Raw genomic sequence first — 19098 nt, forward strand, 5'->3', positions numbered from 1 at the left:
CCTCTTCACATTGTCCTTGGTCCTCAAAGGCAACCTCAGGTCAAAGGCACCTTCATTTAACAGAACCAACAACGAAATATTTGCCCTTAATCAGTAGACAAGGTCTCCTACCTTTTTCTTCCTTCTTAATCGATTAGCAGCCGAACACCATCTTCATTTTAATCACCTTCTTATCGCCCTTTCTCTCCCACTCACCACTGCCTATATTCTGCACCACTTGCTTGGTATCAACTTCTTCTACAAGCTTCTCGCAGAATCACTCTTTACTTTGATTTCTCATTCAAAATCACCAAACAAGCGAACGAAGCCATCATACCACAAGGCATTTGTCAGCATGGCCTCAGTAGCGTCTGCGCCTGCTAAGATGCCTCGAAGGCATTTGCGAAGTCGCCAGGCAAGCGCAGCAGTCATGGTGCCTCCAATGACTAAAGCACAACAAATATCTGACGTACCTTCACCTATAGACCACGAATGCGATATCTACGCAATTAAATCCAGCCCACAGCAAACTAATGTGGCTCTTGAGGTAGCAGGCGAGCCCGATTGCTCGCCAGAAGCCGGCCGGTTGCGGAAGAGGAAGGAATCACCCTGCGAGGCTGACGGTGACGATGAAGGTGAAGCTGTCGCAATTGCTATGGCCGCCGGCTCAAGGCGGAATCCTAAGCGCAAAGCTACCGAGACGGCTGCCGCCTCAACATCTGCTGCCGCTTCTAGCGGGTCGAAAGACTATCAGACGCTTCTCCGTGAATCCCTGGCGCCCTTGGGTGAGGATGAGCTCAAGGAGTGGGAGGGTTGGTGTGAGGTGGAATCTGAACCTGTGCGTTGACCCGCGTTTCCAACTATCTACCCCAGTTTCGATCCTCAAACTGATGCTAATCCTTTTCCAGGCCTTCTTCAATGCTATGTTACGAGAGATGGGCGTCAAGGATGTCAAGGTCCAAGAGGTCTTCGCGGTTGACGAAGATTACGTAGCGACTCTTCCGCAACCCGTTTATGGTCTCATCTTTCTCTACCAATACTTCTCTGAGAACTACGAGGACGATGCAGTCGTCGACAGTCGCGACGTTTGGTTTGCAAATCAGGTATGACTCTCTCTCATCTGCCCCTCTCTTCCCTCCCCCCCCCCCCCCTCCTCTCTTCGACCGCATAGAAAATACTCACACAGAGCTTCACAGACGACAGACAACGCCTGTGCAACCGTCGCCATGACCAACATCATCATGAACAGCCCAGAAGTCGATCTAGGCAAGGACCTCCAGGCCTTCAAGGACTCCACAAAAACACTCAGCACCCCGCTCCGCGGCCACGCCCTAGGCTCAAACCCCTTTATCCGCTCCGTCCACAACTCCTTCACCCGGAGAATGGACCACCTGAACGCCGACTTCGTCCTCGAGATCGAGGCGTCAGAGTCCAAGAAGAAGACGAAGCGCAGAGGGCCGGCAAAGAAGACGAAGAAGAGCAAGAAGCAAAAGATTGACGAGGAGTCGGGATTCCACTTCATCGCCTACGTACCGGCTAACGGCTCGGTCTGGGAGCTAGATGGTCTCAAGACGAGGCCCGTCTGCATCCGACCTCTCGAGGAGGGCGTCCACTGGGCTGAACTGGTCCAGCCCGAGATCCAGGCGCGCATGCTCCAGTTTGAGGACACCGCCCTCACCTTCAACCTCCTTGCACTCTGCAAGAGTCCATTGGGGATCTTGTCGGGAGAGCTCGCGAGCACGCTCCGCTCATTCGAGCTTCTGAATAAGCGTACCAAGAGCGTTGACGGCTGGCAAAATCTCATCGCCGGCAATGACCAGCCTCTTCTGAGCACCGACATTGAGCGTCTCGCCGGCTTCGGCATATCAGGATCGCATATACAACAGGCCCACGTGGACCCGGCATTCGAGAGAAAGGTTAAGAAGCCATCCACAGATATGGGGGAGCTCTTCAATCTCTACGATGATCTTGTGACAAAGCAGAAGTCTCTCATGGGAGAGTACAATGCCGAGATCGGTTCTGTGAATGAGGACGATGACCGTGTGCAGGGGCGGAAGAAGGACCACACTCCTGCAATCCATTCCTGGGTGCAGAAGCTGGCGGAGCACGGCGTGCTCGCGGATTGGGCAGCCAATTCTTAGGATGATTGCAAAAGAGAGAGGCGAGAGTAAAGTAGTGCGGAATCGGTGGGGGATCGATACCGAATTTGCAATTCGGGGGCGTTTGTGGTCTGGAAAACATAGTAGATGGTTTTGCATGTGGCTTCGGCAAAGCAGCAAGTCTATTCACTTAGAGGCACATAGCCTCCATAGCCATGCCTTTGTAAAAGGCAGCAAAAAGGGCATGCGAGTTCGCAAGACGTAAGAATTCATTATTATTCTAAGGAGTAACTTCTTGTGAATTACGCCAATCATAGTAGAACCTCACATCAATCTCCATCAGCCATCAAACCTTACAACGCCTAGTGTTTACACGGGCGTATAGACCACCTCATTGTTGGAAGGGATGAAAGTGCACCTTTCTCTATCGAATCGCTTAAAGAATAGCCCAGTGTCGGGGAACAATGCTGCTTGTGCCTCTTCAGGATCGCGCACGAGTTCAAGGCTTGAGGCCTTGACCAAGGAAAAGGTCCCTTGCATGTTTGGAGGAGTCCTGATGTACTATTAGAAATTTTGCAATTCTTCGCCAGTCTCATCTGTTAACTCACAATAGCCTGTAATATAGGACCGATCCTTGAGCCATTTCCCCGTCAGTCACAACGCCGACAAAGCCGTATCTGCCATGCCGGACAACATTGCCAATCTTGTACTCCAGGCTCATCTGTGAGTCACGCAACACAGGCTGCTGCTCATCTGCCCTGCGAATGAGGCGAAGGATATATTCCGGGTTGGGAGCAGCCAGAAACACATCGCCATGCGGTTGGGGCCGAGTAATATAAATCTTCTCAACAATCCAGGCGTCATCGAAGCGCAGCGAGTTGAATCGCAAGGCGAAATGCGATGTCACGTCAACAAAAGCATCGGGATCCAGAAGAGTTGTTGCCCAGGCAGCGGCGTAGACGGATAGTTCAAGGTTCTGGAGAGCAGTCCCAGCCCCGAGCCCAGCCAGTCTCTCTATTGACACGTCCTGAGACGTGTAAACGAGGTTGGTATGCCGTATATTGTGTGCGAGACGTCCAATCATTGTTGAAACGGCTGCCGGTGCCATTGTTTCGACATCTAGACTATGCCACCCGACCTGGGCAATGAACTGTCGTAGCGTCTCCTTGCTGAACTCCTCATCACCCCCATATGGATCAAGGTACATCCTCTCAAGTTGCCTTGATGGATCCGTGACTCTCGAGCCATCCAATCTGAATTCTGGCGTTGCGAAGACCATTGAAAGCACATGGCCTGGTAGCGCACAACAGTGGGCATTCAATCCCAGTCTCTCCCCGACACAACAGAAAATTGCTGCTGAAACCATTGGAAGCGACTGGTGGGCCGATGTTCGCAGCGCATGGCCAAGGAGGCAGTTCCGTAGATTGCGATAGTTGGTTTCAGGGTCGACCATACCGGTGAGATTGTTGGATCTCAGCCAACGATTTAGAGTTAATGCCCTTTCCCGAATGCAAAGCCCGTCAAATTCGGGGTGACTGCCACGAAACTCGGCTGCGAGTTTGTCAAGAAGTTTGGAAACCTGCCATAGGGGTTAGTCAAAGAAGTATAATATAGTAGCCTCGTAGAAGACCTACGTGATCTATGTCACCCTCGTCGCCCTGGATCACAAACATGTCAAAAGCAGCAAGTGCTTGCTCTAACCTTCCGGGCACAACTTTCGGAATATGGTTGGGTCTCCAAGCTTCGCGCGCCTCATCACTGCGAAGGCTGTCCCAAATCTGGATGGCGGCCCCACGGCGCATGCTGGCGAGAATGGCATTGCTGAAATACCTATGCGGAGTTGATCAGAACGAGCCAGCAAACGTTGCAACGAAAGTTACCTACCTTCTGGCCAAGACGTCTTCGAAATGATCTGGGGTCTGGGCCTGGTCCAAGAGAAAATCCTTGGCGTCAAGACCAAGCAAGCAGATCTCTTCAAAATTCTTTACTCGGCCATATTTGGTAGCCAATATTCCACGGAATTGGCCTGCAGCCTTGGCGTTTCTTCTCTTGCGGAATAGAAACAACTGCTTCCACAGAACGTTGGATGCAGGTTCTTCCAGTTTCTCCTTGAACCTGTGACTTGGATGCCAGAACTTGAAGGCATGCAAACAGTAGTATCGCCACAAAATCGGTTCATTGGAAAGCCGGGCCAAGCGCCTCGAGAGGAGGTTCGCTGTGACTAAGTTGTCCTCTGGTGAGATGTAATGTAGAATTTGGTGGATTATTTCATCTGGGATCTGGTCAAATGAGAGCATGGCGGCAGAAGCGTCATGCGCACACTATGAATTCGACGGGTAAAGAACACCGAAGAAGACCAGGATGGATGCTGTCGCAAGCGTAGTCGGGGTAAGTTGGTGGGGTTTGCGGAGGACTTATACAGCTAGACAGAGTAGAGTCTTGGTATAGTAGCTGTGAAGACGACTTCAAATGGTGACATGAAATCGATAACAGTCGTCTCTGTGAGTTGATCATCCCAGGATCGGTTTGATCGAAGGCAGGTAGTGACGTTTTGACGCTTGCGGTGTGAAGTGGTTGCATCACAAATCAATGGGAGGCTCTTTCCCACTTGTATCCGTAGTGTCTCAAGCTGCCCTGTGGAAAGAAGCAAGGTCCACCACGTTCATTGACGTTTTGTCGTCGAAAAGTGGGACCCTGCCATGGAATTCTTAAACTGCGGAGCCCATGCTGTTTTCTCTCATTTGATTGGCCAAGAGATTCGTCCCGCTCATTGGTCTAAAAACCACGACTTGTTCCCTCTCTGTCCCGCCACGCTAGTCCGAGATAGGAACACGAGTAAACAACACTCACAACGCGGTCTGGGATGCGACCGTGTACCCTTGGTCCCTTGCTGCTCTTTCAAAGTCCCGTCCACTATCAACATCACGACCGACCGGGTTCTGAGCTATCGCAACCACACGAGATCTTATAGCTACGCAGACATTGCGCTTGCTTCCTTGCTTCGCACCACCACAGCGCACGCCATTCATATATATCACTAACAGACCACTGTTATGACCACACCTACGAGATCGCAATTCTGATCGCTCGTCGACTTTCCCCCCCTCTATAAGTCAAACGCGGTCAATATGGTCGCCCCAGGTATCGGCGGCCTCGATACGCCGCGAACAAACATTGGCGATGCGACATATCTCAGCCGACAACCCGACTTCGACATGTCACAGGAGGTTTCTTTTCAGTCTCCTCCGACGAAAGACAACAACTTGGTGCAACAAATGCGCAACGGGCGCTCGGGAGGCATTAACCTTCGCACACCGCGGGGTCGCGGACCCTTTGCAGACCGAAAAAACCTACCTGCAGGCCTCGGAGGAGCAGAATTCACCCCTATGCTAAAGTCAGCTACGCGAAATAGCATCCGTCGAAGGTCTGGCAAGGAGAACGGCGCCGTGCCGAACACGCCCGCACTACTGAACAGAATCGACGAGGACATGACGCCAATTCCCAATATCGACACCTCCATGTACCAATCGCGGTCTTTCGTAGATCGCACACCACTCCCCGAAGTCGACAGCACGAGCACGGCATCTACACCGCTTGTAGTCTTGCCGCGACGCGACGGGAAAGGCCCTCTGCAGGACGGAAACCAGTTGTCGCTCCGGGAGCAGGAGAGCGTAATCGATAAAATCGAAAAGGAAAACTTTGGCCTGAAACTCAAGATTCACTTTCTCGAAGAGGCTTTGCGGAAGGCCGGTCCCGGCTTCAGCGAGGCCGCATTAAAGGAGAACACCGAGCTGAAGGTCGACAAAGTGACCATGACGAGGGAGCTTCACAAGTACAAGAAGCACCTGACATCGGCCGAGAAGGACCTTGAAAGCTACCGACAGCAGATGATGGAGTTACAAGAGAGGGCCAAGAAGAAGTACGCGGACCAGAAACAACTAGCTGAGATTGAGCGACTGCAACAGGCCTTGGAGGATAGAGAAGCTGATCTCGACGACATGCAGCGCCAATTGAGTCAGGGACAGAACGATCAAGGGCAGGTGGACAAGCTACAAGATGAGATTGGTGACCTAGAAGCAGAACTTCGCGAGAAGGAGCGCCTTCTAGGAGATCACGAAGATGAAATTGACGAGCTCAAGGCGAAGCTGGACAACGCGGAGGACAAGATGAAGGATGCGCAAAGACGAATGATCGAGCTTGAGCAACAGGGACAGTCTAACGACGATTTGGAAGAAGCAAAAGACACTATCGACGACCTGGAAACCAATGTCCGTCGCTTGGAAGAGCAGGTCGAAGAGATGAAAGACAAGCTCAACCAGGCCATTGCAGACAAGGAGCAAGCAAAGGGTGACTTGGAAGAACTTCAAGAGGAGCTGGCGAACAAGTCTATTGCCACAAAGGGACTCTCGCGACAAAAGGAGGAGAAGCTTTTGCGCCTGCAAGCCGAGCTGGAGGAGTCCGACACGAGATTCGCCAATATCGAACAGCAGCTTTCTGAAACAATCAAGGAGAATGACGAACTCAAGAACGCTGCCAAGGAAGATCGCCGTGCCCGCGAAGCTTCTGAGCGCGACTACCAGTCACAGTTGGCCAGAATCGAACAGCAGCTCTCAGACGTAACGACAGAGAAAGAAAGCCTTAGGAATGCCGCGCACGAGGGCCGTCAAGAACGAGATTTCTCTGATCGCGAACGTCAGTCGCTGCTGGCTCAAGTGGAAGATCTGAAAAGGGATTTGGAGGCCAGGTTGGACGAGAAGAATCTGCTGCAAAGTCGTCACGAGGCGTTGACAGGCGAGTCTGACTCTCTACAACGAGATGTGGCGCGCCTTCAAAAGAACGTGGATGAATTGGAGGAGAGCCTCGCCCAAGAGCGGGACCACGCCCTCGAGATCGAAAGGGATATCCGCAGCCAATACAGAGACGAAATCGACAGGCTTAATGACGAGATCTCGGACCTCCAGGCTGAAATTCGGGAAAAGGACAACCTTTACGACAACGACAGCGAAAAATGGGAAACAGACCGCCAAACCCTTGACTCGGAGCGCAAACGGGCGGAAGAGAAGGCCTCGGGCTTGGAAAGGACGATTGCAGCACTGCGCGAGGCTGAAGGCAACCTATCGACAAAGGAATCAAGGTTACAGGAAGCACTAGAGAGCGAAGCTCAACGTCACAAGGATGAGAGAGCATCCCTCACAAGGCAAATTGAGGACCTTCAGCAAAATCTCGAGACACGGCAGTCTATGCTCAATGAGTTGCGGAATGAATTATCACAAGTTCAGGATGAACTCCGTCAAACCCAGCTAGACTATCAAGCGCAGAGCGAGAAAATCGAGGGGTTGGAGGATGAAGTGGAGGTCCTTCAGACGACTTTGGACGAGGAATCGGAACACTCTCGCGAGGAACTGGAAGCTGCAAGGAAAGAGTGTGACGCGCTGAAGCTGGAGCTTGATGAGGTACACCGTGGTACGGCCTCGTTCTCTCAAGAGCACGCTAGCAAGTCAAATCAAGCCATTGAACGACTCCGAGTCCAGCTTGACGAGGCCACGTCACTCGTGTCGAAGCTGAACAAGGAGAAGGAAATACTCCAGGACAGGCTGCAAACTCAAATCTCCGAGTCTACTGTGCAGGTGAATAGGGTGTCTCGCGAGAAGCAGACGCTGCAAGACCAACTTGCTAACCTCAACCTCGAAATGCACTCGTTACGCAGCTCACTGGCCGAAGCAAGGGCAGAGCGTGATGAGGTTGAGAGCGAAATGAAGCGCTTGCACCAGAACGGCGAGGAGACACTCCGCATCGATCGCGAGCGCTTGGACTTGAGGACGTCAAAGTTGAAGCTTGACAATGAGGTACGGAGACTCAAGGACGAGAACGCGGCTCTGGCGGAGCAAATGCAGAACGTCGAAAAGTCTCTTGAAGATGAGATCGAGAAGGCTGCAGAAGAGGAGGATCGCCTCAACCAGGAAATTCGTCAGCTTCAAGCCAAGTTGAGGGAGGTGTCTTCATCGGAAGGTCACGAATCAGTTGCCACACGACGCACAATACGAGAACTCGAACGGCGAATTAGAGACTACGAAGACCAGCTCGCGACGACCCAACAACTCCCCGCTAACATCGGTGAGGGTAACAGCGAGATGTCCATTATCCGCCGTGATCTCTCTACGGCACGACAGAAGGAGCGGGATCTTCTCCAACGTGAGGCAGCCCACAAGGATGTTGTCAAGGGTCTCAAGAAGCAAATCGCAGACCTGGAGCGCAATGCCCACGATGCTGAGATGTCCCGCCTTATTACGTCCCCAGCATCCTCGAGTCCTTCAGCCAGGAAATCCGAAGTCACTGAGTTACGCCATCAGCTTTCTACAGCACAGCAATCGATTCAGACGTTCAAGACCAAGGCTCGCGAGGCCGAACGCAAAGCATCTAAATTCGAGCAAGATGTCCAGACCCAGCTTGATGATCTGGAAGATCAGAAGCTTGCTTTAGAGCAGGCACTGGAGGATGTACAGCGCGATGCCGACGAAGCTACCGTTCTCCACGAAAAGGCTCTCCGTCGTCTGAAGCAGAAGCTTGAGAAGGCAGAACAAGACAGGCAGCTTGTGGCCCACGGGCGTCACAACATCGAGAACATGTCGTCCTCCGAGAAGAGAGACCTTCAGGAGTTGCTCCGCAGAACGCAAAGCGAAGCAGACGCGCTCGAACACGACGTCATCCAGCAGCAGGAGACCATTGATGAGCTGACGGCCGCTGAGGGCTCGCTTCGTCGCAAGCTCGAGAGGGCGCGGGCGGAGCGCGCAGCGTACCGCCTAACCGCAGAGAAGCTGCAAAAGGACATCAGAGACCTCAAGGCACTGGCCGCAGCGGAGAAGAAGAACCCGCGGGCAGCCCGACTCGCCGCCGAGACGGACGAGAGAATGAGGCAGACGGACGAGGCACTCGAGACGGTCATCCGCGCCGCCGAGAACGCAGACGCGAAGCACACCAAGGAGCTCCGCGGCATGACGCTGCAGATGGAGTGGATGCAGGCGCGGTGGAAGCGTGAGGTCAGCATGCGCGCCGACGCGGCGTACGCAAAGAAGTTCTTGCAGCTGGAGCTCGACATTGCCAACGCATGGTATGTACCCTTAACTGCCTACTTCTTCTTTTCTTTAGTGGTCCGGATACTAACGTCAGAATCAGCAACAAGGCTCAGCTGCGTGAATTGGAGCAGATCCGCTGCGAGCTGCTCGGCAGCCGCCGGCCCCTTCCACCCTCATCCTCCTCGACAACGGCGCGGAAGCAAACGGCGTCTGGTCGACCGACGCTCAAGACGGTGGCGACGATGGCGCGTTTCATTGCCAGGATGCAGATCTCTGCGCGCGAATGGGCCAAGCACGAGGCCACGCGCCAGAAGCTGGCCGACTGCGTCGACGAGATGCGCAAGACCAAGAGGCGGCAGCAGCTCAAGGTCGTGCATGCCGACGACGTTGCGGCATGATAGGTTCTCGGTCGCAGTCTCTCTCTGTCTTTCTCTCTATTCGGTCTCACCTAGCCTCGACTTGGAGGTCTAGCCAGATTACGTTACACCTCTATACCCCGGAATATGGTGTTCCCGAAGGGAAACTACGGTGGATGAATGGGATGGTGAATGGTGAATGGCGGTTCGGATATCTGCGAGAGTAACCCTCTCATCTGCGAAACGCCTTCCCCATTCATCACGTTGCAGCCGAGCTGAAGATGTTACGGCATCATCTCGGGTCCATCACACACACCCTTGCGCACATCCCATTCCATCCCCATCCAATCCCGCTCTCACCTGCTTCCCTCATTCAGCAACGTCCGCAATTCGCATTTCGCATTTAGCATATGGTGCTCAGTCTTGTTCTTGTTTCTGCATAGCAGCAGCCGGTTGTGTTACAGTATTCCTGCCTAACTGTGTGACGGCACAAAAGAAACCCCTTGATGTTGCAGTGAAAGCGAGCGAGCGGGCACTCTCCTTTCCTCTTTTGGAGCTGATGATCGTCCACGTTTGGAAGATGGGATCTGCAAGCTAGCCCTAGAATGGGACGGAGGATTCACTGGGGGAGTGGGAGGAGAATGGAAAATCAGGACGATTATTGGTTCCCTGCTTGGCATATCTTATTTGCTGCTCATGTCCCCTCTTGTGGCGTATTGGGCGTCGAGCATTAAAACATTTGTTTTTTTTCCCTTGAAGTTGCTTTATTGGTAGAATGACTGGGCGAAGAGGGACGGACGGACGGGATGGGAAAGGAGTTTTTGTCATATTTCACTTTGTTTGGGTCTACGCAGTAGGACATGAATTTTCCAAACACGGCATTAGGTTGCATGATGAAGAAATTGGAAAAGGAGGCATAGGTACCTAAACAGATGCTTAATTCCCCTTCTTTCTAACGCACATTGCAACATTGCCGAATTCATCCCGTATCGAAGTGACGTGAATCAACTTTTATTTGATTTCCAGTTCGAAGAACTAGTCGAGTGAGGGTAGGTAGGTTTACTTGGCATCTTAACTATACGAGACGCGGAAAACGGCGTCGAGAGTGTGGCAGAAAAGACCTGCCTAAAAAATAAAACGAAACCACCCAAATGATACCCAAAACCCTCACTTTTCGCCATCCCACCGATTCCTTTTCCAATGATGACCTATGCCTACCCATGTCTAACTAACCCTGAGTATTTATGTTTCCAGGCCGAAGTAGGGCATTATGACATATACAAGGCGGACCGGCCGTTTGACACACAGGATTATGATTTACATGACGAACAAGAGGTTGGTATCTGCGATGATGTTAGACGTGGTAATAACACAGATGTTCATTCGCTTCTTCCGGGAGGCAACATACTGAGGGGGTGACTGCATGAGAGCTGCGGCTTCTGCGTGTAGCGACTCGCGAGCTCGTCACGGATACTGTTCAAGAGCTGTACGTAGCTCTGTTGTGGGTTCTTCTTCATGGCCGTGATGAAGGCCCACGACATGGCGCCGGTAGCCTGGGAGGCGATTGTTGCATCGGCCCTGCGAGGTGAGATTAGCATAGATCCAGCTTGCACGGAAAATCGGCTTGATGTCGTCTCGTTTCCACACTCGTAGACCGAGGCAGATCCAACGTAACTCGTCGCTCTAGAAGCAAACCGCAGCCGCAAGTAGGCTGCAACTTGCTCTAGAGCAATAAAAGAGTATCGTTGGCCTGGCGCAACATGTATAATGTAGAAACATGAAAAGAAAATATCCAGAAAGAGACTTGCGCGCCCAAAACTTTTCCGTTTTTGTGGCTTTCGCCTTTCACTCCCAGTCTCCAGAATTAGCCATCCCACCAGGAGAGGCGATACACGCAGGAACTCTTTGTAGAATCTCCATAGAATCCGTAAAGCGCAACGAAAACGAAAAGGGTATCATCAAAATAGAAAGAAGGGGGTAGCATACGAAGTTTGGTCATCTTTGCTTCCTGACAACATAATCACGTCAGCAGGCGACGTCTTCGTGGCCATGGTGCGTTGGTAGGCATCTTCGCCGGTCGTTGCCTTCTTAAAGAAGCCCATGATGTTGCTTGCGACACCGCCCAGATCGCCCTGGCTGTATGACGAAATAGCACCGAGAAGGCCTTGGCCGGCCTCCTTGGCCAAATTGGGCTCCTTGAGGATACCCTGGGTCGAGTAGATGTAAGGGAGATCGAGCGCAGTACCCGAGTGACAAGAGTCGAAGATAGCAGTCAGTCTCACACCAGCTTGCAAAGGTTGAACCATGATTCTGTGCATCTCATCATCCGTAATATGACCGGTTTGGCGGAAGTCTACGGGGTAAATGACTTCATCGTATCCGTCAGGCTCATCGCCGTCGAGATCCTTTGTTTGACCACCATGCCCTGGAGGTGTTAGAGTCTAACTACATGGTGGAAATGTCTTTCGCGACTTACCTGAGTAGTGGAAGAAGAGCGAGTCGTTGGGTCTCGCGTCTTTCACGAGCCAATGCATGGCTCTGAGGAGATTCTGTTTCGTAGGCTGGCTCATGGGATTTTGCTGGTCATCAGTGAGGATAACCATATCCTCCCTCTTATAACCAAAACGGTCGACGAGATATGCTGACATGTTCTTCACATCATTGATACAACCACGCAACTGACCGCGTTGACCGAAGTAGTTGATGCCAATCAGCAGCGCCTTTCTCCGCCCGGTACAATTGGAGTACTGGAAGTTGTAGTTACTTGGCGCGCCATGTCCAAATCTCTGCGGTTGTGAGGGCGGCGGTGGAGGAGCGTTATGGTTTCCGTGCATGTAGGCATTCGAGTTCACGGTGGGTACACCTTCATAGCGATGGTTGTCAACTCTACAATGTCCGTTTTAAGCGCACAACTTCCAAACTCACCTGGACGGTTGTTGTAATTCGGTTGAGGCGGGGGCTGCTGATATCCACCATATTGTTGCGGAGGAGGGGGCTAGGCATTACATCAGTTGACGACACTTGGACAATGCTGGTAGTCACCCGTACCTGGTTGTAACCATAGGGTTGAGGGGACGGCTGTTGGTAGCCGTAGCCCGACCCAGCGGGAGGGTATCCATTGTATCCTTGCTGTGGAGGGCTTTTGCTCTTCATGTTAGTGACTGAGAGCGGGCACGCGAACAAAGATCGGAGTTCATACGGGTAATAGCCGCCCTGCGCGTATTGCTGCTGCGGCGGTGGGCCGCCTTGGTATCCTCCGTACTGGCCCGGGTATCCTGACATCTTGTTGAGACGGCGAGACTATTCTCAGACCCGATTTATGTGTATTTGATGACCCGAGGCCAACAAGCCGTGGTGGGAGGAGGTTCTAGCTCGACGAGATGGTCTTCGAAAAGGAGTGGGTTGACAGGGAAGATTTCGGGGACTGGATGTCTTTATAGATGCGCGACGAAGCTGAAGTACGGTTGTCGCGAGTTCAGAGAATAGTGAGGGGAAGCGAGGGGGTCGTGATTGAGGTGTAGGGACGGGATGAGAATGCGCGTGCTTAGGTCTCGAGACTAAGTTGGTGAGCACAAGAGCAGTGTCAGCCTTTCTCGAGCGCGAAACTGGTTGGAGGAGCGTGGACAAGCTTACCAGTGCCTTACGATATGAGGAGGAGGAGGGCTAGCTGAAGGGCCTATCTCAAAGCGGGAAAGGGATCCTGCAGCAAGGGTGGCTAAGGACCCTAGTTGACTCTTTTGATGGTTTGGAGCCGGCTTGTGAGACGGATTGGGGTAGAAGACGGCTTCGGCAGAGCTTTGGTAGACGGAGGTACAGTTGGGTAGGTAGATTTGAGATGGACGATGATTCAGTAGCTGGGCGCAACAGAGGAGTGAGCTGGTGTGGCAGTAAAAAGAAATGACGGCGCGGATATGCAATACAGCCTCGGAAAGAAAGCGAGCTGAGGTGATGGGAGAAGGAGAAAATGGAGGTGAACGGAGTGTTCGGGTTGGAGGAGCGAAGAAATGTGAGGAATGTAGAATGTGCTGGAGTATCGGTCAGGTAAGGTAGGAGCAGGGTGCCTCAAGGCTCAAGATGCGCCGCGGCGTTGCGGCGCTGCGGCGTGGGTGTGTGGTGGAGGGGTTCGAGCTAAGGTTGTCGGCACGCACCAGGTCCACTGTCCAGCACCTTCACCCTTTCCTGGCTGGGCTGAAGGTGTTTTGGGCCTTTGGCGGGGAGGGGGGTGCCGAGGGAAGAAACAATCTAACCACACAACATACCTTACCTACCTTAGCTTATAGGTACACTACAAAGTATCACACTCACTGCAACTCAGTAGGTACCTATTGAGGCACCGTCAAGAGCACGACTTAACAAGCACGAGACCAAGTATGAGATCCAGGTAGTAAAGTGGAAAGGGATTCGCAAAGTGGAGGTAGATGATGAGTGTAGGGCTAACAAGACTACGTAATGTTGGATCAGTCGTCGTAGGCGCCGAGGAAAGCAACGGCATGTGGCAGGCCGGGCACCATAGCGATTGGACTTTGACGGAAGAAACGGCAGAGACGGCCTCAAAGCCCAAGTTCCCAAGAGTCTTTTGCTAGCGGAGGTGGATCCGAGTACCTCACAATCCGCCCACCTCTCACTACAGTGCAGTGCATGGGAGCATCTGATGTGTTTGATGGTGTTTTTTTGTATACATTAGCTAAGCAAGCATGACTGGGGCAGGGTCTGCACCTAAGGGTAGTCTGCACCGGAGATGCTCTTGCACTTGGGGAAAAAACGCAGGGCAGGTGGCAGGTGCCCAGGCAATCAGCCACGAGCACGGGCCATACCAAGGCCGTTCCCAGCCCGGTGAGAACCGAGAAATGGGGCACAGTTGACAGCGCTAGTCCCTTTTTAGGGTTTTCCTGTATGTAAACAGCACTTGCTGCGATGCCACCATGTCACCATGTGATGGACGTCGCGCCCATCGTCCCTACCTTACCTTGGTACCTTACCGTTCCTACCGTCCCTGACCTGGGTGACTGGGGCTCGGTGCCACCGCTCCTGCCCTGCCCTTCTCCTGCGGCTTGCCATGCATACCGAGTACGTAGCATACCTTACGCAGTACGGCAGTAAGGTAGTACTTCGTACGGAATATTGCGTGCAACCTTCGGACTTTTCTCTGCATCTTCGTCATTGCCATAGTCGGGTGTTCACCAAGGAATACGGTGCAAGGGACCTCCAGATTGGCACACTCGGACTGCAAATCTTGTTGCCCATTGCCCTCCAAGGTTTCGCATTCCTCTCTCCGAGTCTTCACTCTTCAGCCTACTCGCCAATCCAAGACAACCCTTGCACTATCTTCAGCCGCAATCATTCTCAACTCGATATGTGACTTGGGGAAACGGAATCTTAGGTTACCTACTTCATTCCCCGAGACGTCTCGGCAGCGGTCACCAAAACGGAACCGCACCAAAGCAAAGCATGTTCAATATGGGAACGAACCGCAGACTAACCACCTACCACCTCGCCCTCCCTCCCTTACACAGTTGACCCTAGCCCACAGGGGCACCAAGCAATACCGTCATCTAGCTTCACCTCCACCCTCTACCTATGCGTCACTCCCGCCCATCCCAGGACCCAAGCAGTCGCTCTAGACTCTGAATACACTAAGTACTCGATCTTGATCCATCATCCACGGCCCTGGCGCTGCTGTGCTCGTCTCCACCCGACCAAGATGGTCCCGCTGAACTCTCTGCCCCGGTCAAGCTGAGACTTGACGCCAAAGTTGACCGCCCTACGCCGATCCAGCAGGGCTATGCCGCGCTACCTACCTCCAACGGCACACTTAGACGCCATATCGCGTCAGTCGAACCAAACGTTGAGTCGTTTGCTCGGTGCTGAAAGCGCCTCGCGATAGTACCACAGCTCGGACTGCATTAGAGTCGGCTGCCTCCGCGCGGTAAACCCATCCACCTCGCTTCGCTTCGAAACCCCAGCTGTGCTGAGCCGCTTGGTCAATATGTCATGTTGTCGCTGTCGGCTGTCCGACGTTAGCACCGTTGCGCCAGCCCGGCCATCATCCCATGGACTAATTAGTGTCGCTACTCAATCGGATGCTACATGGCTCCATTTTCAACGGCAGTCTCCTGGCTGGCATTGGGCTCATTACCAATTTGACGGTCGTGGCAAATGGTCCAACCAGAAGTCATAGACAACACAAGCCCAGGATTCATGGGCAATTGAGCCTTTCCAACGTTTCCGCAGATCGATATCGGCACCCTGGTCGTCCCAGGCCATCCGTCCCATCTCCAACCTCGTTACGGAGCATGCGCCGAATTCAAAGCTGTCTTGCCAACCTCAAAGCCACTGACTGACCCGAGCCCGGTGATATCATACCTGGCCGACTGCACGCAACATCGACCCTCCGTCTCGTTGATTTCTGGGTGACAGCAGTCTTCTAGCTTGAGCTCTAGTGAAAGCGCGCCGTCAATAGTGACGGACGCGCTGTTCATGTCGTACGAGGGGATTCCCGTCTCTCGTTCGAACCGTTTTGGTGCACAGTCCCAGCGAAACAGCGCCAATGAGAAATCGGAACGCGACGTCTGTGGTTGATAGGAGCTCAAGTACGCACTCGTTTATTCCCCGATCTCAATCTGGTAAGCTTACGGGATTGCCGATCACTGTGGCGTTCCTGACGGACAGGGGCCGCGTCGATTTCTGACGAATCATCACCTTTTGCATTTTTCCCTCTTACCCCTGGTACCTAGCATTTGGGGTCCAGAAGCGACACCATCATACCGGCATCTGCCCGAGACCCCAACTGACTGGTCTTAGACAACTTCATCCGGACGGGTCATATCTCACAGTATGTGCTTTATTCGTAGGTGCATGTCTTTGACACCTCACTGCACAAGAAGTATATAGACGGTATATGCAGCCTCCATTCTGCCAAAGGGGTTTCGATTCTAAGCCGTCCTAAGTACCTTATTATCGAAGAAAGTTAATTCTTTCTAAGTTATAAGTATAAGAATATAGTTTTAATAAAATAGTATAGTACCTACTTAGTACTTAAATTAAAATACTTTTTTAAGTTTATTATAAAAGAAAGATAATTATATTATTAACTACTTATTATCGAGGTCTATAAGTAGTATTATAGTTTTAATTACTATAGCTTTAATTACTATAGTTGTAATTATAATAATTTCGCTTATAATAAGCAAAAAGTCTAATTATAAGTTTTTTAAAAACCTCTTTTTAAAAATTATAAGAACTTCTAAATATACTAAGTTAAAATACTTATTAAAATATTAATAACTAAACTAACTTTATAATAACGATTTTAATAAAAAACTTAATAAATAATATTAAAAGCCTCGTTAACGTTAAGTACGATTTATAAAATATAATAACGTAATTATAGAGTATTATTAATATATTTTATATTAAAAAAGGTATTATTAATATTAATAAAATAAATAGAGCTATATTAATATAACGCCTCGGCTTTTTTTTATAGCTTAAGGATAATTACTTTAAATAATATTAAAAGTTTATTAAAAAGCTTTTTTAAATACTTTAATATATTTATTACTATTTTTATAATAATAAGACTCCTAGTACTTATATATAAAAATAAGTTACCTATTTCTAAATAATAATATTAGCTTATTAATAAGCTATTAAAACTATAATTTTAATAATTTCTTAATAAAAAAGAGGGTAAAATAGAGAAAAGGATAGGTAAAAAAAGGGTTAAGGTTAAATAGTACGGAATTCGAGGGTAGGGTAGCGTCTATATATACTACGGCAATCCTCTAGTAATGCAAAACGATGGAGTTAAATAGTGAATTTTTGAGTGGATTCCAAGCCGTCCAACGACTCGGGAAGGTAATTTCGACCTCTGGCGGCCTGCAAGACCTGTCTATCCAAGCCCAAAATGAGGTAGTCCGGCAACGTGGAGAGGAAGCATACGACCATGTCTCTGAGCAGACCAAAGCTAAACACCACCCCCGGGAACGTGGCTGAAATCGATTGGACACCAAGTTGTCGACTTACGAGAGACGTGGCTATGGGCTAAAAGTTCAACGTTCGGTTGGCGCATAGCATTCTACCAAGCCTCGTGGGCATCTTGTCCCACGCCTCTGGTGCTTGGCTGCATGGCGCCGTCGTCCCGGGACATTCATCCTTACCATCGGGGCCAATGGACATCAAATTAAGACCGAGATGCACCGCACGCATCGTGACCTTGTGGCATCTTCCGTCACCACTAGACGCGGTGGGCTTCTGCCGCCCAAGGTGTGGTTAGCCGACCTTAAGGTTGATACACCAGCATATCACAGGTCTCAGGTTCACGTTTTCCCACATTTTGATCTCGATTTAGGGTAAATGGGCTATCATCGCCTGCAAAAGATGATTTTTCTCGAATTTCGTCCGGAACCAGGTCTCGGAGAAATCAGATCAAGCGGGCCTCATCGCCTAGTCTGGCGGTTTCTTCACTCTGCTCCTTACTTCTGGGGCGGTCTCATTCATGATCCATCATCCTGCTAGCAGTGTCTTCGGCTCAGCTCAACGGATCCCGATGCCCGATTTAGATGCGGTGATGTCTAAACTCGTGATCTTTACAATCTTGAGGCTTTTCAGCTTTCGTATCCGAATGCCACTTCCGTCGAAACCAGCCCACCGGCTTCATTGCTTTAGTCAACCGCCAAGTCAAAGCCTTTCAGGCGCAGGGAGCTCAATCACACGATGCTATAAGCTCGATCAATCGATGGGATACGACATCCAAATATGCAAGTGTTGAATGGTTCCCGGTGGCGCTGCCGCGATGGCCCTAGTTTGCAGTGGAAGCCCGCGAGACAGACGTTTCGTAACCATTTCTCCTAACTGAGCGGGGTGGACCGCCTGCAGTAGCATGTCTTTGATGAACACACCAGATTGTCACATAGTTGGATTGCCATTTCAATGCATTCTAGACTCTCAGTGTCGAAAGGGAACGTTGATTGGCCAGAAATTGGATGCAATATGTAAGGGATCGCCCTGTCGGCATACCGTCGACATCTGCATTCTCAGGCTTGAGGCCTTTGGACTTTTACGTTTACGCACTGCTCCTCAAGTGATCAAGTTGCATGGAGCACGTGCCGCCTTCATCGTGATGTGTTGTGTAGCTTGACCTATAGCACTTCCTCTTAGATCATGAGATGCAGTGCTGCACGAGGCAGGGAGCGTTCTTGTAGAGATATTTTTTCCGTGGGAAACACTGTACAAACGCTTTATGTGCTGCAGTACTCCTGCGTAGACGGGACTGCTCTAGTTTGGGGAAGTAATTGATATTCTCGTCAAGTCGGTTTCATGACACAGTTCTCAGCGAACATCTTGCGGCAATACTGTGAGCAAACAAGCTCCGACATCTTCATCATCACCTCAATTGTACATCGAGACACCGAGCTTATCTCAAGGTCTAGTCATCAAACCAACCCTAAACGCTATTTCGTTGTAGCCTCTCAAGATGCATTATTCAAAAACTACTTATTATACCGACGGCCTGAACATGGTCAGCCCAGATGACCGAGGAAACTCCAATGGTGCATGAACCTTGCCTATCACAGACCAGAAAGCCAAGCC

The 19098-nt window shown here is 51.0% G+C and overlaps 5 protein-coding genes across 5 annotated transcripts; 2 read left to right on the forward strand and 3 right to left on the reverse strand.

Annotated features, from left to right (window-relative positions):
• Window positions 1-334: 334 nt before the first annotated feature.
• On the forward strand, window positions 335-2120 carry CABS01_05169 (ubiquitin carboxyl-terminal hydrolase, family 1; the record flags this gene model as incomplete). Its single annotated transcript, XM_060538539.1, has 3 exons — window positions 335-817; window positions 888-1082; window positions 1176-2120. 3 exons carry the CDS (start codon window positions 335-337, stop codon window positions 2118-2120), a joined length of 1623 nt encoding a protein of 540 aa, XP_060405711.1.
• A 327-nt stretch (window positions 2121-2447) lies between these two features.
• Window positions 2448-4375, reverse strand: CABS01_05170 (F-box domain-containing protein; the record flags this gene model as incomplete). Its single annotated transcript, XM_060538540.1, has 4 exons — window positions 2448-2631; window positions 2687-3657; window positions 3713-3908; window positions 3963-4375. The coding sequence occupies 4 exons, from the start codon at window positions 4373-4375 to the stop codon at window positions 2448-2450; spliced, it is 1764 nt and encodes a 587-aa protein (XP_060405712.1).
• An 831-nt stretch (window positions 4376-5206) lies between these two features.
• On the forward strand, window positions 5207-9549 carry CABS01_05171 (microtubule associated protein; the record flags this gene model as incomplete). Its single annotated transcript, XM_060538541.1, has 2 exons — window positions 5207-9186; window positions 9252-9549. The coding sequence occupies 2 exons, from the start codon at window positions 5207-5209 to the stop codon at window positions 9547-9549; spliced, it is 4278 nt and encodes a 1425-aa protein (XP_060405713.1).
• A 1275-nt stretch (window positions 9550-10824) lies between these two features.
• On the reverse strand, window positions 10825-12789 carry CABS01_05172 (caspase domain-containing protein; the record flags this gene model as incomplete). Its single annotated transcript, XM_060538542.1, has 6 exons — window positions 10825-10850; window positions 10916-11085; window positions 11494-11932; window positions 11984-12370; window positions 12433-12502; window positions 12556-12789. The coding sequence occupies 6 exons, from the start codon at window positions 12787-12789 to the stop codon at window positions 10825-10827; spliced, it is 1326 nt and encodes a 441-aa protein (XP_060405714.1).
• Window positions 12790-15639: 2850 nt separating this feature from the next.
• On the reverse strand, window positions 15640-16215 carry CABS01_05173 (uncharacterized protein; the record flags this gene model as incomplete). Its single annotated transcript, XM_060538543.1, has 3 exons — window positions 15640-15787; window positions 15871-16076; window positions 16141-16215. The coding sequence occupies 3 exons, from the start codon at window positions 16213-16215 to the stop codon at window positions 15640-15642; spliced, it is 429 nt and encodes a 142-aa protein (XP_060405715.1).
• Window positions 16216-19098: the final 2883 nt, after the last annotated feature.

This window comes from Colletotrichum abscissum (genome assembly GCF_030869225.1).
Source record: "Colletotrichum abscissum strain IMI 504890 chromosome Unknown Scaffold_10.1, whole genome shotgun sequence".
NCBI classification, from domain to species: domain Eukaryota; kingdom Fungi; phylum Ascomycota; class Sordariomycetes; order Glomerellales; family Glomerellaceae; genus Colletotrichum; species Colletotrichum abscissum.